The sequence below is a fragment of the Toxotes jaculatrix genome, chromosome 7, assembly GCF_017976425.1.
Source record: "Toxotes jaculatrix isolate fToxJac2 chromosome 7, fToxJac2.pri, whole genome shotgun sequence".
Taxonomy (NCBI): domain Eukaryota; kingdom Metazoa; phylum Chordata; class Actinopteri; family Toxotidae; genus Toxotes; species Toxotes jaculatrix.
This window is the reverse complement of record NC_054400.1, coordinates 6670525-6695019: the sequence shown is the minus strand read 5'-3', so window position 1 is coordinate 6695019 and position 24495 is coordinate 6670525. Positions and strand designations below refer to the sequence as shown.

General features: G+C 40.8%; 1 protein-coding gene across 1 annotated transcript in view; it reads left to right on the top strand.

Moving 5' to 3' along the window:
- Positions 1-1018: 1018 nt before the first annotated feature.
- si:dkey-215k6.1 (transmembrane protein 132C) overlaps positions 1019-24495 on the top strand; it is a 215121-nt gene continuing 191644 nt past the window's right edge. Inside the window, exon 1 of the mRNA XM_041042341.1 lies at positions 1019-1100. Within this exon, the coding sequence (XP_040898275.1) occupies positions 1019-1100 (82 nt within the window). The remainder of the gene's footprint in view (positions 1101-24495) is intronic.

Here is a 24495-nt window from a genome sequence, read left to right as displayed (position 1 = left end):
GCTGCGCTTGTGGGCTGGATGTCTGTATCCTCTTCCAAAACAAATGAATAACTAAAAATAAACCATAAAAGGAAATGTGAAATTATGAAAGAAATAAAAAAACAAAAAATTCCTAGACTCTCTATTGGCCGCTTAACTGTCACTCATATCCTCAAATCCCGCCTTCACCCTCCACCCTCCTCAGCCCCTCAGCCTCCACTGTCCCTCCTCCTCCTCCTCCTCCGCCGGCTGGTGGAAGCGTCAGACCTCCTCCTCTTCGGTCCTCTCCTCTCCTCCCTCTATCCCGCGGACGAGTGTATACAGCCTCTCAAGTTGAGCCCAGACGCGCACACACACACATAACATACACAGCAAGAGGAGGACAGTCGGAGGATAGACAGAGGGAGGAAGGAAAAGGAGAGTGGACGGAGCTGCTGCCGGGCGAGCGGAATTTGGATTTTTATTTAATACATGAGCCTTAAGTGAGAAGAGTTTTGTTGTGTTTTGTTGTTTCAAGCCCGCCCGTGAAGTGGACTTTTAAATTCGTTGGGGGAGTTCTTAGTCCACTCCGCTGGTTTGTTTAAACTTTGGAAGAAAGAAACGTGTGATGAAGGAGAGACACTGAGGTTTCCTCAGCTTTAGCCGTCCCGTTTGGATAAATAAAGCAGAGGAGCGCACCGGTGGAAAAAGCTCACCAAAGGGGGAAACGGGTTCATTCCTCAGTTCTGACTTGAAGGAGAGACGCCGCAGACTTTTTTGAGGGGGGGATTTAAAAACAGAAGCCAGCCTGCACCGGCATTGCCCATCGGGGGTTTCTTCTTTATTACTGACTCCAGAAGGATTTATAGTTTACTCAAAACCTCTTCTGCGCTGTGTCTTAGGTCAGCCACAGTGGGAGCGCAGTTTGGTCAAAATGAGATTATTGATGGCACCGACGCGGTAGTAATCTGTCTGGGGAAGAATCAAAGAGATAAAATATTAAAAGATCCCCTTTTGTCCATTTTGTGAACAGTCCCGGAGGTTTTTACCGACAGGAGGGATGGAGATGGTGTGGAGAAGGGGAGACGCGCCGGTGGGATGTCGCCTCTGGAAGACGGTGCTTCTTCTTTTTCTGTGGAAAGGTAAGAGATGCGAATGCCGGCGAAAAGTTGCTGCCAGTTTTAGACATTGTCGTTTCATTGTTTTGGGCTTGAAACCGGGATTGTCACACACAGTGTCAGCATATTTTTGTACATACATTTTTCGTTTTTGTTTTACCCTCTAAAAATGCGAAATATTAAGGGAATTTTGCCAACTTTTTGCAGTCTTTGTTTTAAAAGCGCAGCTGTTTATTGGGTTATCATTACATTATATAAGTTACTACTGTTGTTATGTTCCCCTTGGTTTATTTGGCGCGTTGATTTGCGCTTTGGAGAGGGGTGGTGTTAGAAATTGGTCTGCAACGGATGAAGGGAAACCCATCACAAAACTCAGTTCACTCACCTCTCCATGCTGCAGGAAAGCATTGTGGCAGTATAGGTGACTAAAAAGTGTCTAACTGCAGCAAGTTACATGTGACGCTTTCAAAAATGTTAGGAGACGTTTGTGCCATGTGTGAATCACAGACTGGAGGCTGTGTTTGCCAACATTTCAAATCTGCTCAGGAAATTTAAATGAAGCAAGTTTCATTATTTTTTAATTTAATTTTTATTTTTTTGCCAAAAGACGATCGATTAGCCCTTTTTCACCTTGACATCTCCGGTATCCGTGCGTGTGTGGGGAATAATAAGTAATTGACGGAGCCGAATCTCAAATGACAGATGCGTACTAACCTGTGCCATCTGAGACACGAGAACCCTGGATAGTTGGAGGATGACCTACCCGTGTGCCCGATGGAGGTCCCAGAGACCCGATGGCAGGGTGTTTCCTAAACACATGAATCTGAACGTATATATTTACATATATTTATGGATTTCTGAGAAAAAGGGTTGACTGTTTGCGCATGACATATTCTGCGCGCCTGGAATCCGGTTTAGAGATGAGAGTCCCTTATAAGAGCTGATGTGAAGGATTTTTTTTAAACGATCTGAGGTCTTTTAAATCGAAAGGAAGGGTTCCCCTCGTCCCTCTTAAAATTTAGGCTACACATGGGTATGGGTGAAGTGAGAGTAAACGACGTAGATCACTGTTTTTATATGTTAAGTAACCGACGTAAAATTATCACAAGATTCTTGTTTTCTTCCTCAAAATTGCATGTATTATAGAGAGAAACAGAAAGAGAGAAGAGAGAGGTCAGGATCTTTCCTATATGTCAGCCTATGTGAGGCACGGACTTCATTACAGAACTCTTGAAAGGGTTTTATGGGTCTGAATTTTGGTGCGTGGCACTACAGAGCGCAGTTTAATCGAGTCTTAAAAGCTCAAGTGAAGCTAAATTAGAATATTCTTTTTCTCAAAGTGTGTTATAGTGTGCGCAGATGGCGATCCACTGTCTTCTTCGAGAACAGTAAAACAGGGTTGAGATCTGAATTCAGGTCGGGTAACGCCACCACCCACTTACTCCCGGGAGAGAGAAAAAAAAAGAAGGAGCATAGGATGAAGAAGGCTGACAGATATTTTGGGTTTGAAGCCCTCCGGGTGCTGTTTGTACGCCTCCGTTTTCCACACAAATGACAGTCCTTCAGCATTAGAATCACACTCCCGCGAGCGCCTTCTGTGTCTGTGTGCGCGCCCGTGTGTGTGTGTGTGTGTATTTTAATCAGCTCCGACCGCTCACGGCCCACTGAGCAGTTAACAGTCGCTGCGTTGTGCGCTCCGGAGCGGTGGCCGCCGTGGCCGTGGTGCACGGCACACCGACAGGAGACCAGAGAGGAAACGGCGAGCAGGGGCGACGCGCCGGAAAACAGCTGTGCCCGGTAAAACGGCTGAGTAACCAAAAGATGAAAGCAACCAAGCACTCCCTCTCTTCCTCTCCTTCTGTCACCTTCTCTTCTTTTCTCTTCTGCTCATATGGGATGAAATGCAATCCACATTTTTTTTCCCCTTTTGCCCAGGGACTGCCTGTACCTTTTGTCTGACACTGCATATTGCTCTTTGACTGCTGTTTAGTTGCTCTCTTGGTAGTTAGGCTGTCCTGTAGGATGTCTCTTTTCTTGCTCTGTCTCAGCCTCTTTCTCTACTCCTCTCTCTCAGACATAGACACACAGACACACACACATGCATAGGGAAAGGTCCATTCCAACTTGGCTGTGGTTAAACAGTTTTTATTGGGCACTGGGGAGCTCTGGCTTTAATGGTGTAATGGCCACCTAAGGCTGTTTATAAAAGCATAACACCAACCTTACGTTCTCTCTCCCTTTCTCTGTCTCTTTCCTTTTTCTCTCTTCTCCTGTCTGTTTCTCTCTCCCTCGGCCTGTGGTGTGCACACCTTCCTCAGCGCAAGTGTTTCAGTGTTCACTTGTTCATGCCTTGCTTGTGCCTGTGTGCTTGCATTTATGGTAGGTGTGTGTTTTCGATTAGTCACATAAGCCTTAGTCACCTGCGTTTGTGTGTGTGTGTATGCGTCTGTAACCATACTGTAGCTGTCCTCTGTTATACCTCAGAATTTTCCACCCACATATCTGACTCCAGCCACAGAAAAACACCACCTGAAATATGTTTTGTATATGTGTCTCTGCATGAACCAAAGAGTTATTTATTGGCCTTTTATTTCCCCAGTGGTCCCTATTTATGCCATTGCCTCATAATTCCCTGAGTGGCATCTCTATTTTCATGTCATTCCATTTCATTGTAATTACATCACTCCCTTATTTCATCATCCCGGTCTTCTGCAGGTTGTCATTGTCGGCCTGTTCAAAAGCCAAACATCAGAGAGATGCCTGTTCAGAGGCAAACAGTTAGTTTGGTCTTGAAGGTTCAGAGGCTGAATAGTCTTGGGGGGGGGGGGGGGGGGGGGGTCATGACTCTGCTCCGTAATCTCAGCAAGACGTCTGTTGTGGGTGGGCAGCTGGGGAATTCCCCACACACAGGCATGCAAATCACTAATGTAGTCAATACATGAGCGATGTGTTTAAGTTCTCCAGTGTTTGGAGGCACACTGCCATTTGTACTGAGCTGGCCCAGTTGAGAAAGAAAAACCCTTTTTTAAATACATTAATATTAGTCATACATAATATTAGTCAGTAATGTTGAATTGACTGGAGAGTTGGACATTTTTCTTTTGCTTACTCCAGTTGTAGATGTGTGAGCTGCTTGCATGTGCAACTGCACAATAAATCTTTTTATATCTGTACGTGTGCATATATCGCTATAGCTGACTCATTGATATTTGCACTAATGTTGGAGATATGTTTCATCTGACAGTTTGTAAAATGAAAGTGCTGTACAGACATTTGAAAGATAGTGATTTGCCCAGTAGGGAGCACTGACGAATTTATTTCTCAACTGTAAAAGCCCCCCCCCCCCGAGGACATACTATATCTTGGTTATTTAAAGTTATTAAAAAAAATAAACAATGTCAGGGATCCTTATGTTGTTGTCTTGCGGCTGCTCCCACTAGGGGGTCACCACAGCGGATCACCATCCATATATTTTAAACTGCCTACCTAGGGATCAGTGGCCAACCTGCCCTACCACCTGAGCCATTGGCCCCACATTAGGGATCGTTATCTAAAAAAGAAAAAAAAAAAGCTTTGTTGAGGTTGCCTTTTTATGTGTGCGTTTCTGCGTGTTTGGGATTTAACTTTTACAGATGACAACAAACTGCTCCCTTTCAGCTGTCACTGCCAGAATACCCACGTCGTAGAGGATTTATTTCATGTGTCAAAGCCTGGAAAAAAAAAGCCTGCACTGTAAAAAAAAACTGTGTGTGTGTGCGCGTGCGTGCGTGTGTGTGCATGCGTGTGTGTGCATGTGTATGTATATGTTTGTGTGTCTGCTTGTGTGCTCAAGCGTGTTTTGCACTACACTGTTAACCTGTAGCAGAATGTCAGCACTATGCACCATTACTCATGCAATACAGAGCATTAATAATTACTGACTTAAAATCACGGGCACACAGGTATACACACACACACGCACACAGGCACACTGGTATTCTCTCACTCTCTTCTATACACTGCTCTCTCTCCCCCTTCTCTCTGTGTATCTTTGAGTCTCATTGTTTGTTTCATTCACTGGCTTGCTGATTCACACAGACACACACACACACAACACATCCATACACACTTGCAAACAGAGGAAGCTAATTATCTGAAAAATAAGTAACAAAGGACTGTAATGTGTAAAGTAACGGATGGAAAAGGTGACTTTATAACATTTATTTATGAGTGTAAGAGGGCAGGGGTGGGATGGAAGAAAGAAGGAGATGTGAGTGTGTGAGGCGGCTAAATATCATGTTGTTCAAAAATCATACCCATTCAGTGTGAGTGTGTGCCTGTGTCACACACAGGCACACACTCACATGGCCTTTTTGTCATGGTGACAGTGAGAGGCCAGAGTAGGAGTGCATCTGTCCGTGGAGAGACAGATGCAGTAGAGAAGGTCATAGAGACACTGAAAAGCAAAAGTGGGTGGGCTGGAAGAAGTGGACATGAAACACTCTTCACTCCCTGCCTCCCTTTTCCCCCGGTCATGAAATTTTTCAGCTTTTTCGAGTATTGATTTTTGTGCATCTTGTATGTTCTGGATATTGTGGCGTGACTGCAAGGTCGCCTGTTTGGGACAGTAGAAGAGTAACTCTCTCCCCTCGACTATTGGCGAGGAGCTCCTGAATCTGCAACTGAAAAAAAAAACAGCAACAACAAAAAAAAACACCCATTCCTACCAGCCTGCCATGAGCACAAATGGGTAGGTGTACAGATGAATGTGAGTCTTGGCAGTCTGAAACCCAGCACTGTGTTCCAGTTTCATACATCATATGTATAATCCCTATATCACAGTACTGTTTTGGCACCTTGTACCCAGGAATTTGCATTTTTTGCACCAGTAGAATATGATACACGGATTTGTAGTGCTGAACATTAATCAAACTGCAACTTTAAAAAAGTTAAAAGCTAATTTTAAATCCAAAAATTTTCACACATACCTGATAAATGTGTTTTCCAAGATTTTACTAATTCATTGTTTCTTGAGTTGTCAGCTGTGCTGTGCCACTATCATCCACATTCGCATCTCTTCCGTTTCAGCAGACCAATGACTTACAACACGATGCTGAAAAATAGATTTATTTTTGCCAGCTGGCATTTTAAGCATATTTCATCTTGTTATTTTTCCAGTGTGGAAAGAAAACACAGATAATATTAGTATACACTGGTATACAGTTGGAATACAGGTCATTTTGAGATAACATCCACTACTTTTCCCACAATTAAAAACAGTTTTATTACTAGTTTTGTTATTGTTAGTTAACTAACCTGTTTAGGAAACCCAGAATCTTAATCATGTGTACATGCACATGTGTACATTTCTGGATCTTGCATAAAAATCTCTGTTCTTCCTCCATGGGAAGAATTGATTTCCCATGCTACTTGATGGGTCGAAGCAGCGCGTGTGCACTCAGATGCACAAGAACACTCAAACATATACACAGTGACACACACCTACAGATTCAAGGAGCTGGATGATAAGGAAAAGAATTGGCTCTCGTCACCATAAGGAGACCAACTCTACTTGTCATCACACAGAGGAGGAGGAAGCGTTGGAGATGGAGAGATTGAAGAGAGAGAGAGAGAGAGGGGTGGAGAGTGAGAGAGATTTTCTTTTCCCTTGAGAAGTGCATTCATCCTCTGTGTCCCTTCCTTCTGTATCAGTAAATCACATCTAGAAGGATACTGTTTGCTGCAGGGCTCGGACATATTTACACAGAGACAGACACACTTTCTCACGCACATACACACGCTAAGACACACATTTTCTCTGTCTGATGAACACATGACAAATGCAACAGAAGAATGTGTCATTAGGGAGCCACAATGTGCAATCACGTACTCACAGTATTGTGGCCAAAGTAGAAATGCCTGGAATCCAAGTCAAATGATGAAGTCAAAAATAGCTTCCTGTTTCAAGGGAATTTGGCAATTTTGTGACGTTTGATGAAGGAGATGACCCATAACTTAACTTAGTAACTCAAAACATGTTTTTCTGTCATGTTGTACTGCTTGCGTTTAAATCAGTTAAATCATATGTTTGCTCTCTGTCCTAAATAACAATAACACAACTAATTAGTGCATGATGTCAGGTCTGTGTTTATTTAATGCATGTTATTTAATGTTACAGGCGCATTTTTTTACATTTAAATGTTCAGATTGTTAGTTTTTAAACACATATCCTTTCAGAAACCCCACAGTTTAATGTCTTTGCTGGTATATTTAACTTTGCTGCTTACCTTGTCATTACAAGCATTTCACGTCCTTTGGATCTTGAGTTTAATAAGGATTCAGTAATAGAAATGAATATGTTTTGATTTGGCAAATAAGAATGTTGAATAATATATTTTGTTACCCAATGAGAAAGCTGAAGGCTAGAGGTCTGCCTTTTCAAAGACTAGTTTGAAATCACAAAATCCTTGCTGGGGTCAAGACGGGGCTTCTTTTTCTGTGTTTGATATCTTTGTGAGAATCATCCTGAGTTTTAGAGATAAAGGAAACTTTATAAAGTTTAAAGTTAGGAGTTAGAATTAAGTATCGGGTACGTTCTAAATGTAGTAGAAGAGTGTGCAAGACGTTTAGACTTGGGTCAAGTGTCACCACACTTGGAGGTCGAGCGAAAAGCCTTCCATCACAGCCACTTCCTGGGTGTATCGCACTACTTCCCTGATCCCTCTTGAAGAACTCTGTGTCCTTTGCATGTATTTGAAAGTGCTTGTTGGATGGTCCAGTAGCTTTGGAAACCCCCTTTAGTCTGTGTCTGGAGTATGGAGGCTGGGGTTTTAGATACTGCTAGACAATCTGACAGCGCTTCATTTGAGGTACACTGTGGTGTTTACGATTTAGGATTCAGGTAAGGGTGTAAGTCAGGCATGGAGAGATGCAGGTCATTTTAAGTTGTATGAAAAATTTGTGAAAGGGTTAAGGTTTGAGAGAGTGAGTAAGTGAGTTTGTGTGTTTTGGATTCTTTATTCTCACTGGTATATTCTGCTCTGCTCTTTAAATGTTCTGCTATTAATAGAATCTACAGGCAGTTACTGAAAGTCAACTGATTAGTCCTAATAGTTGTGAACAGCTCAACTTCTTCAGCACAAGCCTGTGTGTGTGTGTGTGTGTGTGTGAGTGTGAGTGTGAGTGTGAGTGTGTGTGTGTGTGTGTGTGTGTGTGTGTGTGTGTGTGTGTGTGTGTGTGTGTGTGTGTGTGCGAGCCTACATTTCTCTGTATACTCTGACCATGAGACGGCTGGGTTTCAAAGGCCTGTCGAGAGGTTTAAGGGTCTTGCTAATGAGCAAGTCATTTTCCCTCAGATTAGCATGAATAGCCAGACTAATTTTGTGCGTGTGTGTGTCTGTTTGTGTGTACGTGCATGACTACTACTGTAGGTCTTAGAAGTCATGTTGAGGGGTTTAAGGTTGAGCTAATCAGCAACACATTTCCCACTGCATTAGTTTCACTTGGCTGATTAGCCACACACAGTGTGTGTGTGTGTGTGTGTGTGTGTGTGTGTGTGTGTGTGTGTGTGTGTGAGTGAGAAAGTGTGCGCACATGTGTGAGAGAGAAACGGAATGTCTGATCATTATCATCATGACACAATGACTCAGAGGAGGCTAACAATTGATTAACATTAGCTTTCATTTTCCCATAGAATTGCGATTTAATTCAATTTATTGGTATATCTGCTGTGTGTGTGTGTGTGTGTGTGAGTGACTGTGTGAGTTTGAAGACTGAAATGTAATTATTGCGTATAGTAGCTGGACAGCTCATCTTTTTCTTTCTTAAATCAAAGATTTACTCAAACACATTAACAGCATGTACATGTAAAAGAAGTGTTTAAAGTGTCTAAAATGTCCTTTTGAAAAGGAAAAATTTCCATTTTCACGTGATGTTTTCAATGTTGCTTTCATATAAGGTTGGGTTTTTTGAGAACACATTTATAATACAGCAGCAAATATAAATTTTGCACCATGAGATATTTTCCCTTACCATTTCTACCTTGGTATCTTTCCCTGTAACATCTCTCGGACTATTAGGCCATTGTGAGGAATATTACAAGTCAATGAGCTGAACTGCTTTGTGATAATGTGATTTTTATATGATTTTTGGATAGTGTATCTTGATTTTCCAGGTTATTTAATACGCTGCATTTGACACAGCTTCTCAATGGATTTTTTCCAGAAAATTTGCTATTCTGTGATATAAACTGATTGAGACAAAAATTACATATACTGTGATTGAAGAGGTTGTTCATTTTGTTACATGCTCCAACTCTCATGAAAATTGCAAATACAAATGTAAAATGTTGGACATTTTTGCCCACGAACTATAATTTTCATATCTGCAGTAACTCCAGTGTGACAGTTCATCCTATAACCACATATTATCAAGAAAATGTGTTCAAAAAGCACACTGTTCATTCTCAGGTCTGCAAATGTGCTTGTTTTTATATGAGGCTGGGTATCGCATTGAACATTTTCAATACATGTGCCAATACCAAAACAGTATTTTATGTGATGCCTTTCAACAGGAAACATTTTTCTAGAAATGCACTTTTTATTCCACAAAAGAGGGCATGGTTAATGTTATCTAAATGCAAGTCGCAGTGCAGAATTATAAAAACAGTTCCTCTTTGCTTTTGCATTCCTCTCTGCATTAATCTATGACTGATTCGCTATTTGTTTTTCTCATCAAAGAGGTAATATTTATCTGGCGGTCTGCTGAGTTTTTTGATGGCTAAGAGTTTGTTTAATTCTTTTATCACAACATATTTTTTCTCTGACAAATATCTGAGGACCAATAACAGAGGTTTAATGGGCCAGTACTTAGCAGACACACAAGATGAAGAGACAAATTTCTTTGTTTCCTTCTGCCTTATTTTCCATTTCTTCTTTGCATGCTTTTCCCTTTCAGGCTTTATTGTGACATTTTTGCTCGCTTAATCATTCCCATACTGCCATCTATCACTCTAACACTTAATCTTTGTTTCTTTATGTCCTTTTTCCTCTGCCTATCTTACTTTTCTCTCTACTTTGTCACATTCTTCTTTTTAAAGTGCGTTTTCTGTCCTTACTATTCACTTCTCCTTATCTTTCTTACTCTATCACTTTATCTCATGCCATCATGTCTCCCATCTCTTCTCCTACCTCTCTCTAATGCACTGTTTCTCTCTTTCCCTTCTCCTTCTTTCCTTCTCACTGACTTCTGTCGATATTTTCCCACCTGTCACCTTCCTTCTCTCTCTTGTCCCCTTTTCACCCTCCCCCTCCATCTCTCCATCTCTATCTCTCCCTCTCCCTCTCTGAGCAGCTCTTAACCAGTCCTTTGAGAGTGTGTGAGCTGCTCGGCCTAAATGATTTTCTATTACCGCCGCCTGTTAACAGCACTCCATTTGATCAAGCTAATGAAATTGAAAACTTTCATCTAAGCCAAATTGATTTCAAACCTGAAACCACACAGAAGCAAAAAATAAATAAATAAATAAAAAAAGAAAGACAGAAAGAAAGAGAGAAAGCAGGAGAGTTGTGTTAGTGACAGTCAGTTTAAACTCACACAGAAATCAATTAGGCTGTCTGTTGTTTTACCTTGGGAGACAGAAAGAGCAAAAGGCCTTGTCTACAACTGTGCATATGTAAACGTGAGACCGTGCACAGTATGCAACTGTAAGCATGCATGATTGACAAGAAACTGAGTGTATTTGTAGTTTTGTGTGTAAAGGTAAAATTAAATTTGTTTTGAATCAGGTCTTCACTATGACAGCCATGTACAAATCTAAAGCAGAGGAATTAGTTTGGTGGGCTTAAGGCATAGACATGTTAAAACTGAGGAGCCAGTTTGGGTGTCAGGACTGATTGGATCATTACAGTGTGGGTCAGTTGGCTGATGTGATTTTAGCTTTTCGTCTGGGAGTTCAAATCATGCAGCCTGTGATGTTTTAAGGATTCTAATCTTTTGCCTTCCGAGGGCCACAGCTTCATCTTACTCTTATGAAGGTCTCTCTCCCCCAAGTTAGTAGTTCTTGTTGCCCACGTCTCTCTATGAAATACAAAATCCGCACCTTTTTTTCGGTGCAACTTTCAACCTTCATTAACAAAGAAAACTCTTTCTGATAAGTGCCTGAACACACAAGGCTTTTGGGAATTGCCTGGTGACATGACTCTTACTGTCTACTTGTTGTGGTTGTCTTCTGTATTGAATCTGTATTTTTAAAGGTTATTTTTTGAGTTGAAGTGACAGGAAATGAGCTGAGATAGAAGGGAAAGAACTTCCAAGAAAGGAAAAGAAATGAATTGCATTCATCTTTACCAACTGTAAACCCATAACGTGGGTGTGTTGAAGGACTTAATTGCACGAATCAAAAGCAAAGAACCTTCTATGCTACATGAAGTATGGTACAGTTGCAGTGGGGGGGGCAGTGAAAACTTTTTTCAATTCCGTATTATGTTTGCTCTGCACTTCCCCTTGAACTTAGGAAATACGCTGGTTTGAGTACTTTGTCCGTAAATAGTCACAGTAAGCAAATAGTAAATGTTTTATTTATTCAGTTTTGTGGTTACATCCAGTGAATGAATGATTTATTTTTTTTTCTTTGGGTTTCATTCCTCTGTAGCTTGGTTTGTTATGAGTCTTGTCAGCTCTGAGCCTATGAGGGAATATAAGAAGTTACCTTAATATTGTGCCATGAGTCCAGTTTCCTGATTGAATCCACTGAAAGAAAAAAATAAAAGCAGTGAAGTGACCTAAAATAAACCTCCAATTTGGGTTGATGTGAACACATAACTGAGGTAAATAACCAAAAAAAAACCTCATAGAAAAAAAACCTAAAGAAAGGAAGGCAGAGTTTTGCTACTCCACAGTAACCATCACATCTATGACATCCTAAATGTGTAACACACACTGGACGACTCAAGTCTTTAACTGGCTGATGACTGACAGGTCTGAAATGGCGATGAGTTGTTTACTTGTTTTTTGTTGTCAAAGAGGTACGATTTACGTATGTGTGTTTTTTTTTTGTTTTGTGTGTGTGTGTGTGTGTGTGTTATGGCCTGTATGTATAGGTACGGGCGAGCGCAAATGTTTTCATAGGCTTTTGCTGACATTGAGGTGTTTTTATCTTGTTCCCTATGTGTGCTTGTATGTATGTATGTAGCTTAGGAGCCATGTGCTCTGAATCTTTGGTTCAGAGCTGCTGCAAATACTTGATGGCATTAGCTACAGTCTGAGAGAGAGCGCAAGGGAGAGAGAATAGAAACAGCTAAGAAGAGAGAGTAGCAGAGGGGGACATTAAAAGGCCAGACCAGGCCACGATCTGGGTGCTGTGGAAAAAAAAAATGGGATCAAGAGATGGAGAGAGAGAGTGAGAGATGAAAAGGGGGATGAAAAAGTAGCAGTGTGAAATGGGACTTTGGCCAGCAGAAGGATGAGGGAAAGATTGGACAGAGATGAGAGGAAGAGCAATACGGAAAAAGAGGAAAAAGGTAGAGAAGGAAGGAGAGATGGAGAGGCAAAGAGCAAATTACAGGCCACAGAGAGACAGAATGGAGAGAAAAGAATGAATGAGATGAATTGAGTTCGAAAACAAAGGGAGGGACGGGTATTTGGTGAAGGAAAAAGATGGAGCATGAGGGTTAGCGGTTAGTGAGAGATTTAACATTTCCGTCTGTGTTGCTCTCAGCCTTTAGGCCAGCATTACATCAGAGATTTACACTATTTACAAAGCTCCCAGTGGCTTCAGAACTCCATCTACATAATGTTTAACATGCTCAACTCGGCTGCGCTCTGTCTGTCAAAGGAAGACAGTGTAAGGATTTTGGGCATCAATCCCTGAGGCCCACCAAGAGGCCAGGGAGGGGGAGGCTGAGATGCTGTAGTTGCAAGACTCAACACACAGTAATTGAATTAAAATGCTGGTTAAAAAAAAGTTGTCCAAGATAGACTTTGACCTTTGTTTTGCTTTGTAAAACTGTAATCATTTTATCTTATCTTTGTCTGTCTGTCTCGCTTAAACAGTCCAATGATTTAGAATTGGGCAGCAGAGCATAATACACGCACATTTTCCCAGATGTGAATTATCTGTGAGCACATTAACTCTGACTTTCTGAGCTGAATACAGGCCTGATCACTGCACAAGAAAATCTAAACTCCTCTCACCTTTACAATTTCATGTTCATGACCTTGACGAAGCAGAAGAGGAAAAATAAACTGTAGCTGTTCTAAGAAGCTGAGAGAAAATCTAAGAAAAGAGTTTACAACCTGAAATTTCATGGACGACAAGACACTGTTTTAGAACATCCATCTGCCGTTTAGAGCTGCTGAACTTGCTCACCTTGTGACAATTTCTTATTGAAGTACAGGATTAAAAGCATTGTTACATTACCTCTGATTGACAGAAATGACTATACGCTCTTGGGGAAGCATAAGATGCCTGTGATGCCGACGGACGAGAATATTGACATCTCAGTGAGATTTGGCATCAGGCTGGGCTTAAGAGATGAACAACTGAAGCTGCATCTGTTGTAGATCACAGTGACAGCCTGGTGATTACAGACAGTGACTCACTAAAAGAGACTATACCCAGTGATTACTGCACATTATCACAGACTGTCTTCTTCAGCCTTTGTGAAGAGAACTTGAACCACAATTCTGACCTTTTCCTATTTGTTAGGAGTAATGGTCTTACTATTTCTGCACGCAGTGCCTTACACAAATATCAGAATCTTAATGATGTGAATGCGGACACGATCCACATTACAATTCTCATAGATTTATGCAGGATCTAATAAATTGATCCCTCTCATTGATATTCATGTTCACAAAGAGACCTCCCTGAGCAAAGCAAGGGGGCATTTGAGCAGCTCCTTGCAGGTCTGGATATTCAGCTAATCGAACACATTGAACTTCTTACTCAAACTTTGTTTTTTTTTCTTTTTTTAACTTACTAATGTGTATTTGATAAAACTCTCACTCGTTTACCTCTTTCCTTTCTCTCCTAGTGTTTCAGTTTTCTACCTTTGCCATTCTATTATTTGTTTGTTCTTCCATCTGTAAAGCCTAAATATCTCAGACACCGATGACTTGATTTTAACTAAATTTATTGGGGAGCTGATGTTTTTATAGTTAAAGCAGTCTGGCTCATGGGGAAGCCACATTGCTTGAATGTATGACCAAAAAGACTAAAATCTGTCCCAAACCTTATCCAGCTGTTTAGAGTGTCTAAACATAAAGACGTTTAATCATGCAACTGTTACTTGTTACTTGATACAGATATTCAAAGTCTCACTTTTTGCTTGCACTCTAATATAAGAAGAGAGTACTTGAAACCTTGGACAGGAAATCTCTGTGCGAACCACCTGAAAGGTTCTCATGAAACAGCACACTGACCACTGCTCCCAAAAAACACATGCTTGGGTTGTCTGGAGGCTGAATGCAAGCTAAATATAAAGACCCAAGTTTCTAATTATATTGTGTGTAATATAACACATGGGTGGCCTACATGCAGTGATACTGCTGAGATTGTGCCTTTAGTCATGTGTGAACAGCATCAGTTTTATTAAAGGTCAGGTGATGTAATTACAACAGATTCAGTTTTTAGTTCCATGTCAAATAATGGTGTGAATAATAGTGAGTACTAACGAATGGGCAATGATCCCATATCACTTTGGAAATTTAGTTGTCTTGATGACAGTATTCGATGTAGATTACAGATATCATGTCACATATTTTTTCCTGAGTGAAAAAGTTGCCTGTGTGATGTGTTTTCGAAAATAAAGCAGTTTCTTTGTCATTTCAGACCCAAACATTACATTCCCATGAGACTGTTTGTGGGTAGGAGTTAACAGCCAACTTAACTCCCAAGGTCTTGTTGGCCTTCTGAGTTTGTGTGTGTTCCAAGTTCTGCGTCACAGTATGTGCCCATGTGGTTTTTCCTTGAACAAATGTATAGCATGTAAAAGAAACTGTAAAAGGAAAAATACATTGACCAGCGCTTTGTCCCTGGAGTGCTGATTAAATGCTTGTGTTTGTGCGTGCCAGTGTGTGTGAGTAATGTGCTGAGAAGGACGTTGTGTGTTTGTGTGAGTACGGAATGTGTTTGCTCACCAGAAATGGTGCTAGTGCTTGTGTGTGTGTATATGTGTCTTCTTTAAACCAACATAGCTGTGTGCTTAGTGGGAGTCTTTTCAGGACTTTCAGGCTCCTCTATTTGTTAAAGAGGGGGGAAGCGATTAGCTGCCCGTTAACAAACCTCTTAACGAACCCCTCTAATGAACCCTGAGGGCAGCTCTGGGATGGCCCCTGCATGCCACCGTAATTAGACTGGCAAATAAGAGCTCGTTATGCAAACGAGTTAGAGTTAATCTGCATATCTTTACCTGAGACACTTGTGTTACTCTGACAAATGTTTACCCAAAGGCAGTGAGGAGGAAAAGAGGAGGGAGAGGAGAGGGGAAGGGAAGGAGAAAGGCTGAGAGGAAACGAAGTCAACAGGCACCACACAACAACAAAGAGCTAAACAAGTGTTGGGAGCTGCCATTAAAAAAAAAAAAAAAAAAACAGTGGATCAGGGGATGATATGGACAGAGACAGAAGTTTGGAGGAGGGAGAAAAATGTCAATGTTTTGTAGTTGTTTACATTTTAGCCAATTTACTGTGTATCTCAGGTGATGATCAGTTTGCGCAAAATTGAACACAAGCATCCTTTTACAGAGAAGCTGTTTCACCAAATGAGTGAATCCATCCCATAGTTGTCAAGACATTTCACTTAAAACAACAAATGTAAACTTCATGTTGGGCCTTGAAGAAAAGTCAGGGATCACCAAGGTCAGTAGGATTCATCCTCTGGTGAACATGAATGTGTCATGCTGGTAACGTAAAAGCAAAAACTTAGTTTTAGTATTTATTTTGAATGATTAAAAAAAGAATGAAATGAATGAATGAAAGTTCTGTTGGATAAAGGAATAAATGTGATTGAAAATGTGGTTGTAAAAATGTCACATGATCAACAAATTATTTAGTTCCACCATATTGCGAGACTGCCAAACATATTTTACCCCACCACTGATAAGGATCTAGTTTTAGCAAAGATGCTTCCCAGTACATTTGACACTAAAATGGTTGAGATTTGTTAGGCAACATGTAGGGTCTGACTGACACGCACCACACACTACAGCACTGTCATTTATGAGGTTGAACTGAAACTTTCACTTTTTCAATGGAGGGGAACATAATAGGTCCAAACTACACCGTGTCCTTTACTGGGATTACCTGTGGTGTGCTGTGAAGCATGAGAGACTTGTTGTGATTGGTTCTTGGCTGAAGTGTGTATCGTCCTGGCAACGGTCTCCGGGGTTGATGGGTTTGACCTCTGCATGGCAGTGGGGTTCCTGATGGATCACTCTCTACAGCCAACACACACCCAGTGGTCTGCTGTAGATATAGATGCTGTGTGTACTGTCGAGTCTTGCCTTCTGCTTGTCTGCAGGAAAGTTTCATATTTGTGAGTCATTCCAGAGTGTGTGTGTGTATCATCTGATACTAATTGGCTGTGTTATGTGTAATCAGTCTATCCAGTCCAGTAGGTCAAAGAATAAACCACTTTTGAGGACCATGGCATGTGAGGTAGCACAATAGGTGTGTGCGCGCGCATGTGTGTGTGTATGAGAGTGAAATGCTGAATGTGAGTGTATGTGTGTGTTTGGCTCATTAGTGCAGTGGTTCAGAGCCGATTATTTATCGTCATGTTGCCCAGCCTGCTGAGTTGTGGCACAGTCAGCAGTCATCTTTATTCCTCGCTCTCACACACACACACACACACACACACACACACACACACACACACACACACACACACACACACACACACACACACACACGCACACGCACAGAGCTACAGGAGTTGTTGAAGTTATTATATATCCCCCCTGTGCTTTGTACATGCACACACACAAAGAGTCATGTGAACACACACACCTTTATACCTTATCTTAAACCCCTTATGCCTTGACACAAACATACTCCCATGAACACACACATGCACTCGTTCTCTTCTACCAGCACAAACATGCACACTCCCTGGTTCTCTCTCCGTCTCCTCTACCCCTGACTTTGTCCCTGTGACCTTGGGCGAGTGTTGCCAGTGGCTGCTGCTGAGATTTCTGCGTAGGGGGTTGGAGGGCGGATGGAGAAAGGCTTGGCCAGGGATCACACAACTTTCATCCCTCTATCCATCCGTTCGGCTGATGAATGAGAGAAAAGTTTTCCCCCCTCTGTTGACAGATGGCTGTGGAGTTTTTGGGGACTCATGAGGAGTTCATTTATAATGAAGCTCATCTTTGGATTCCAGCTCCATCACCAACATCATTTATTTTCAAATTGTGTGTAAATGCAGTCATTAAAAAGTGACTTTGACTGATCATAAACAAAGCAATTTCTGGACGTCCAATTTTTGCCACATGCCTGCTGAACTACTGCTGCTTTTAAGACCTGTTCACAAGAATGAGTGGAAACCTATCTCACTTTGTAGCCGTTTGATGTCACAAAAAATATTCTGGTAACTGCCACAGTAGTCAGCAAAGGGGTTAAGAAGATTTATTTTTAGCCAGTTAATCAGTCTGTAAATCAGATGAATCACAGGGGGAACAGAAACATTATGGTGTCTGCTTGTTTTGATGTAAATGGTACAGTATGAAAGACAAGCTGCATTTTTTTTTTCATGCACTGCTCTTCTGAACATGACCTCCTTAGATGTCAAGGAGAGCCGTGTTGGCCCCACACCTTACTTAGGCAGTTTATGCTATCCCTCAGTTTCTTAATCATCCATATAAAGCTTTACAATTGAGAAAAACAATCAGTCCCATCTCGCTTGCAGTGCTGTGCGAACTTATTTTCTCTATGGCTTTAATGATACAAGTATATATATGATGAAAGTGATTGCAAGTAAGTTTTGTTCAAGCTTTAGTTCAGCTCACATAAAATAACTGATGCTGTGAAATCTGCAAAGCAGATTTTCTGCAGTGTTGAGACCACCGACCTCATTTTGTTAATTCTGTGCTAAATTTAATATGTCGATGATTTATTAATGTAAATATGTGATGCCACACAAGCAACAGTTCAAACAGATATGCTGTCTGTGTGTGTCTGGCAGTATCAGTCCACAGTCACTGCCTTATAGCCCACACAGCTGCTGGCTGCCATTTTGAGGAACAGCTGACATTTGCCTTCTCTCTCCATCACATACATTACTGGGCAAAGGCCTCTGACATTTCTGACTATGTGTGTCTGTGTGTGTGCGTGTGTGATGAGTTACTTGCTCATGCCCCCCTGACATTTTATTGGATGCTAATGGTATTCATTGCCATGGCAGCTGGAGGGGAGGCGGGCATGGTTGTCTGTGTGTAAATGGTGCTTGTCGCTCACCTGTAGGTGTGTGCATGTGCATGTTGTTAGGTAGAGGGAGGTTACTGTGACACATGGGCAGTGCTGGATGGAGGCACTGTCTCTGTTGTGTGTGTGAGTTTGTGAGTGTCTGTTGACGGGAGGATGTGTGTTTGTGCTTTGCCAGTGTTTGTACCTTTGCGTGTATAGGTGGGTGTGGACGTGCATCTGTAAATGTGTGCATGTGTGTGATTGTGTGGGCAGTCAGTGGTCTTCTGTCCTCGTGTGTGTGTGTGTGTTTGTGAGTCTGGAGGGCAGGGAGATAAAGGCGTCTGCTTTTTTCTGATAAGGACTCCCACCTCCACCTCTCTATCACTCTACTGTTCTACCTCTCTCCTCCCCATCCTTCTCCCATTTCCTCTCTATCTATAGCTGTAGAGATGCCACTGTCTCTCTCTCCTTCTCTCTTTGTGTTGCTTTCTCTACCACTCTTTCTGTCCATCGTCTCCTGTTCTGCACTCTGGACATTCTTGTATTGGATGAAATGAAGATACAGTTGCCAAGGGCCCATTTGAACATTTATCCAGGCAAAAATCATTTTATTTGTAGACTAATGGAAAACAAAATGTGTTTTTCAGACTAGTCAAGTAACAAAATGGTACTATTTGGCCAAGTTATTAACGGATCCACTTTAAGAGGATAAGTTACCTTAAACCGGAAAGGAACCACAGCAGAAAAATGTTCTAATGTGACATGGATATACTTTGAATATTAAATACTGTAATTGCTTTTTGAAACATAAGAAATCTAATAGAATTTTCATGACATCCTTTCTGAACAGGGTTTTTTTTTTTTTTTAATAATACGTCTAGTTCTTTCTGTTTTTTCTTCTATGCTTCCGTTATCAGGCTCTGCTCTCAGTGAAATAAATCAACATCTGTTTATTATTTCTTTGGTCAGCTTTGCTGTAAACCATTTATTTATTTCATCAGTGTTTAAAATTAATTTATTGGAGCACTTTTAGTACTGGTGTCCTCAGGAAAAAAAATAGCCTTTCAAATACATTTTACACACAAACCGAGCCATTAAAGTGTTAACTGTCTTTAAAAGTACCTGCCACGGTGAAGTGCTTCACCATCTGGTTTTCTCTGCTGTTAAAAGACAGAAAATGGCTCTAATTACAATATTGTCACACTTTGCTGATCTGCATGTGGAAAGGTTTCTCTTTTTCCCCCTCAGAGGTCAGGATTAGCTGCAGTAACAGCTGATAAGGATTCAGTTAGAGATCTGAGCGAGACAGGTGTGTTTGAACCTCAACCCTCCACTTTAAAGAAAGTCTTCCCTGCTCGCCCTTCCATCATGCTAATAACTGTAAATCTGACATACATATAGACAGACCAGTGAGGGATTAGCCTTTAAGTGGCTCTCAGCAGGAAACCAGGCAGAGCTTGTGGCTCTATGCTCTGATTTTTCTCTTTCTACAATCTCCTCTGTACTGTACTTAGTGCGAATGTGAGCTCCTTGATTTACAGTGGCTTAGACTGTACCTCATTTGTACTTTGCTTTGGACAAATGTGTCTGCCAAATGAATAAATGTAAATGTAAAGTAATGATTTATCAGTGCTCCTTCACTGGTTGCCATAATAGAAACAAATTAACACATTTTAACAATATCTCTCCTTTTCTTGCTTACATTCACTCACTCCAGTTCAGTGCTTTCCTCTTTCTCCCCTCTCCTGCTGGACATCTGTTCATTCTCTGCTTATTGCCGGAGGAGAGGAGGATCCCTCCATATGTACCTCCCCTCTTCGCTCCTCTGTCTCCTGCCCTACAAACAGTATTCGTTATTTTTCTCTCTCTTGGTTTGCTCACTATTTTAACTTTTGGTCCTTCTTATTAATGCACCATCCCTCAGTCCAACCTTTGACTTTTCTACTTGTTTCACCTTTTTTCCATCATCTTATCGATTGGATGTGAACGTGTTTTCCTCTCTGTCCTTATTTACAGCTTCATTCTGTGTTCATCCTTCTTTCTTTCTTTCTTCTGTCCCACTCTACTGTTTATATCTCTCTGTAGCTCCCTCGATCTCTCTTTCTCTCTTTCCCAGCTGGCTGTTTAAGAACTGTTTGCCATCTGATGTTCCTATGAGAGGTAATTAAAGCCTGATTCACAGTCTGTATGTGTGTATGTAGGTGCGTCTGTGTGTGTTTGTGTGTGTGTGTGTGTGTGTGTGTGTGTGTGTGGGTAGAAATGGATTCATTTCATAACAGTTTTCTCCAGGCTAGCTGGAAAACTTTTGGGACAAAGCCCCACCACCATCACACGCCATCAAGGAGTTTTCAACTGTCGCATCATACCTGAACAAACTGTCATCCTGTCAAATTAAGTTGTATTTACTTTGATTTTTTCTGCACATTTATAAATGTGTGTAGGTAAATTTATCAGAAATGTATTCAGGCCTGTACTGGTTTAAAATTGAACATTGTTCTAACAGACAGCAGTAGGCAGTTTATATAAGATGTTGTTATAAAGCAGCTTTTTAACCACTTAATCAGCCATTAGGGGTTTTCAAGCTGTATCATCTCTCACACAGAGAATAATTAGATATGGAGTTAAGATGAAACTGCACAGTACATTACACAATGAGAGCTGAGCTGAAAAGTATTTAGATTTCACTAAAAACGGATTCAAAAAAGAATTCAAGGAAATCAGTTGTACTTTTAAGACATAACCTAAAATTAAAATATAACAGATCAATGCTGTGGTAATTTCAGTTAATTACAAACAACATTTGAATCATTTCTAAATAACAGAGTTAACTCCAAACTATAAACACCTTAAAATACTACTAGTGTAGCAGGTATACAGCAGAATGGCTTCAGTAACTCAGCTGTAGTTAAGAAAATTGGCTTCAGGCTGCACTTAAGGAACAAACAGAGGCTACATCCATTTCTTATGTATTGCTGTCATCTATTCTTTTTGGTCTGCCTGTTTCTATTCATCTCTGCCTCTCTTTGTCTTTATTTTTCTGTATCTCCCCATCTCTGTTGCTCTCTCTTGTCTCCCACTTGTTTTCTTGTTTACTCACTTGCTTGTCTTTCTGTCATTAGTTTCATTTCAGCCACACCCACACAGCTCCTCTCCTCATCCATCACTCCCCAGCGCTGGTTTTCTCTCTGAGCGTATGTGTGTGTGAGACAATGAGTGAGAGGAAGATAGAGTGAGACAATGTGTGCCTGTGTTGTTCTTATCTTTTGTGTTTCATCTGTTTTATGGGCGTTTTATGTTTAGTTTGAGATGAGAATGAGTGAGGAAGAAAACAGAGAGACAGTCATGTGAAGTGAGGGTTTCCCCAGAAGGCTGCCTGATGGACTCAAAATGTAAAATTTATTCACTTCTACATTATTTACTACAAGTTGACACAAGTGAAACACAAGTTAACAAGCTAATTAATGACTGTTTTGCACCCTACTTTAACTCTCATTCTTTATTTATCCTGCAATGGTTGAATGAACATTTTCATCAACGCTGCACTTTACATTTATCCAATTACACATATTCACACCTGGGAGCTGGCCAGTATAACCACAGTCTTTGACTGTTCGCTACTGAGCAGCACTGGAGGAACTGGGGGTTAATTGGTCTATTGAGGAATTCATCACTGATAATTGTTCAGGGAGGTAAAGAGTGTTTCCCAGTCAGTTTCTTCAGTCAGGTTTTAACAGCTGCTGCAGATTTCATCAAGCCTGAAAATCAAATCTCTAAATTGGAGTAGGTTTTTGATGTTAAGTTGCAAACCAACTTTCAAACTTGGTTGGCAGTTCTGCAGACTGAATATGTGAGCATTTGACAGTTATCAAATTAAAAGCTGAGGATTTGCAGGTGTTGTAGGTACTTTTTTTTTTTAAGCTTTAGAAATGACACACATAAAAGTTCAAACCTTTTATTATTTAAGATGACTTTTAATTTAAACTCATCTATTCTTGTAATGAGAACACTTGTCAGTTTGTCAGACAAGTCTGATGTATCATGCTGATGTTGGTCTCTTGTGGTAAGTTGTGGTAATATACTGGAGTGTGAGATGTCATGTGTATCCTTACTCCATAATAGCATGGATACATCTGACCTGTTAATACTGTATTCTTAAAATTTTAGGGGACGCTTGCAATTTTTCTGAGACAGCTGTGTATGGATAGAGTATTGATACTACCTGACATCATGGGCCTAACTGATATAAATGAGCAATTGGCTGTTGTTTCCCAACACCTCTACTTCCTCCAGAACACGTTTTTAAAGTAAAATTTGAGGCAGTGAATACATCCTTTTTTTTGTTGTAACACTGAACGTTCTTAATATTGTTGAATCTCCAGATGGAACATTTATCCAATGTGCCCACTGTGGCGCAGAGCAGCATCCAAGATTTGTTATACAAGGACATGAACATGCTATAGAATCCAGTGTCAGTGCTTTCTTCACACTAGACACCACAATACACAAACAAAAACACCATACAGACCAGACGCTGTGAATGGCAGAGACCAAGGTTGTGTAGGAGAGATACTTGCCACAGAGAGAGCCACAGAGAAAGCAACTGTATTGTATTGCAACATTTTGATTGGGCTTTGAGTATGCATGATGATGACAGTGATGTTGCTAGAGGCTTTTCGGATAACAAACTCCATGTTAAAACCTTGTGCAATTGTGGTATAAATGTGTTAAAAAGTTTTTACAATGCACAAAAAAGTGGACATTGTCAGCTGCAAATTGTCAACTTCCATGAAGGATACAGTTTAAAATCAATAACAAATTGGCATGCGATGCATAGAGGGGGGAAAGGAGGAGAAGAGGCAGGGAGGGAGGCAGGTGAGAGCTCAGAGAAAGGAAGAAGAGGAAATAATATTAGGATTTTAAGTGGAAAAAGGTGACATGCATGTTTAAATAAAGAAGTGTTAATGACAGAGGAATAGGAGATGAGTGACAAGGAGGGGTGGATCGCAAAGATTGCAGTTTATTGATTGGAGGTTCTTGTACTTTTAGATAATGGTTGAAGATTAAAAACACCTTTGTATCTACAAGCGGAGAGGGAGATAAAACCGCCAATTGTTCAGACAACATCATAATACGAGAGTGAGAAAGAGGACTGTGAGAAACAGAGAACGAAACAGGAGCTAGGAATGGACAATGAAAAAAAAAAGGAATGCAGGAAGATGGAAGAAAAAATGGAGACTGAAGAGGGAGAAGAGTCAGAGGATGGGAATGAACTAGCAGAGAGAAAAGACAAGACAGTGTTAAAAAAGAGAAGAGGAGGGAAATAGAAAGGAACTAGATGACAGTGGAGAAAAAGAAATGGAAGTCTGTGGTTTGCCTGTGGTGATGTAACCTTAAACTTTTACAGATAGATCTCTTTCTCACACACACACACACACATAAACCTACACTACCTGTTGTTCACCCTATCGTGACTTCCCAGTGTTCTGTGTAAGTTTCTGCTCAAATATCATCCTCTTCATATTGTAATTGCTAATGTTGTTGCATACAGGGCTCTAAAAAATATCCCAGCAGCTCTCTGGGTGGGCAGGCCCCACACTCCCAGAGCCCTATCTTTCATGAACGCAAAATAACACAAAGGGCCTCAGGCAATGTATGAATTAGGCTAAATTAAATACATTGCATGTAATGTTACACTGCATTTAGGAGGCAAATATTGGCACAAAAACATTCAAAAATGTCTGACAATTTGTTCAAAATCTGGTGCACACACTGTTTATAAAGTACTAGTCTATTCTGCCAGTTGTGGTCAATTTAGCCATAGCCATTAAATTATTTCTAATTGTACATGTGACTGTCACAAATTCTGAAAGAGAAAACATTCACCATGGTTAGGAGTGAACCCAGAAGCAGAGAAGGAAGCTTGGGAAAGGTACAGTCTCTTCTGTAGACTGTAGAACAGATTGCAGTATACAACTAATTTAAAACGACAAATATTACCTCCAAAGGAGTAAAGGTGAACTAACTTAAAACTGGCCAG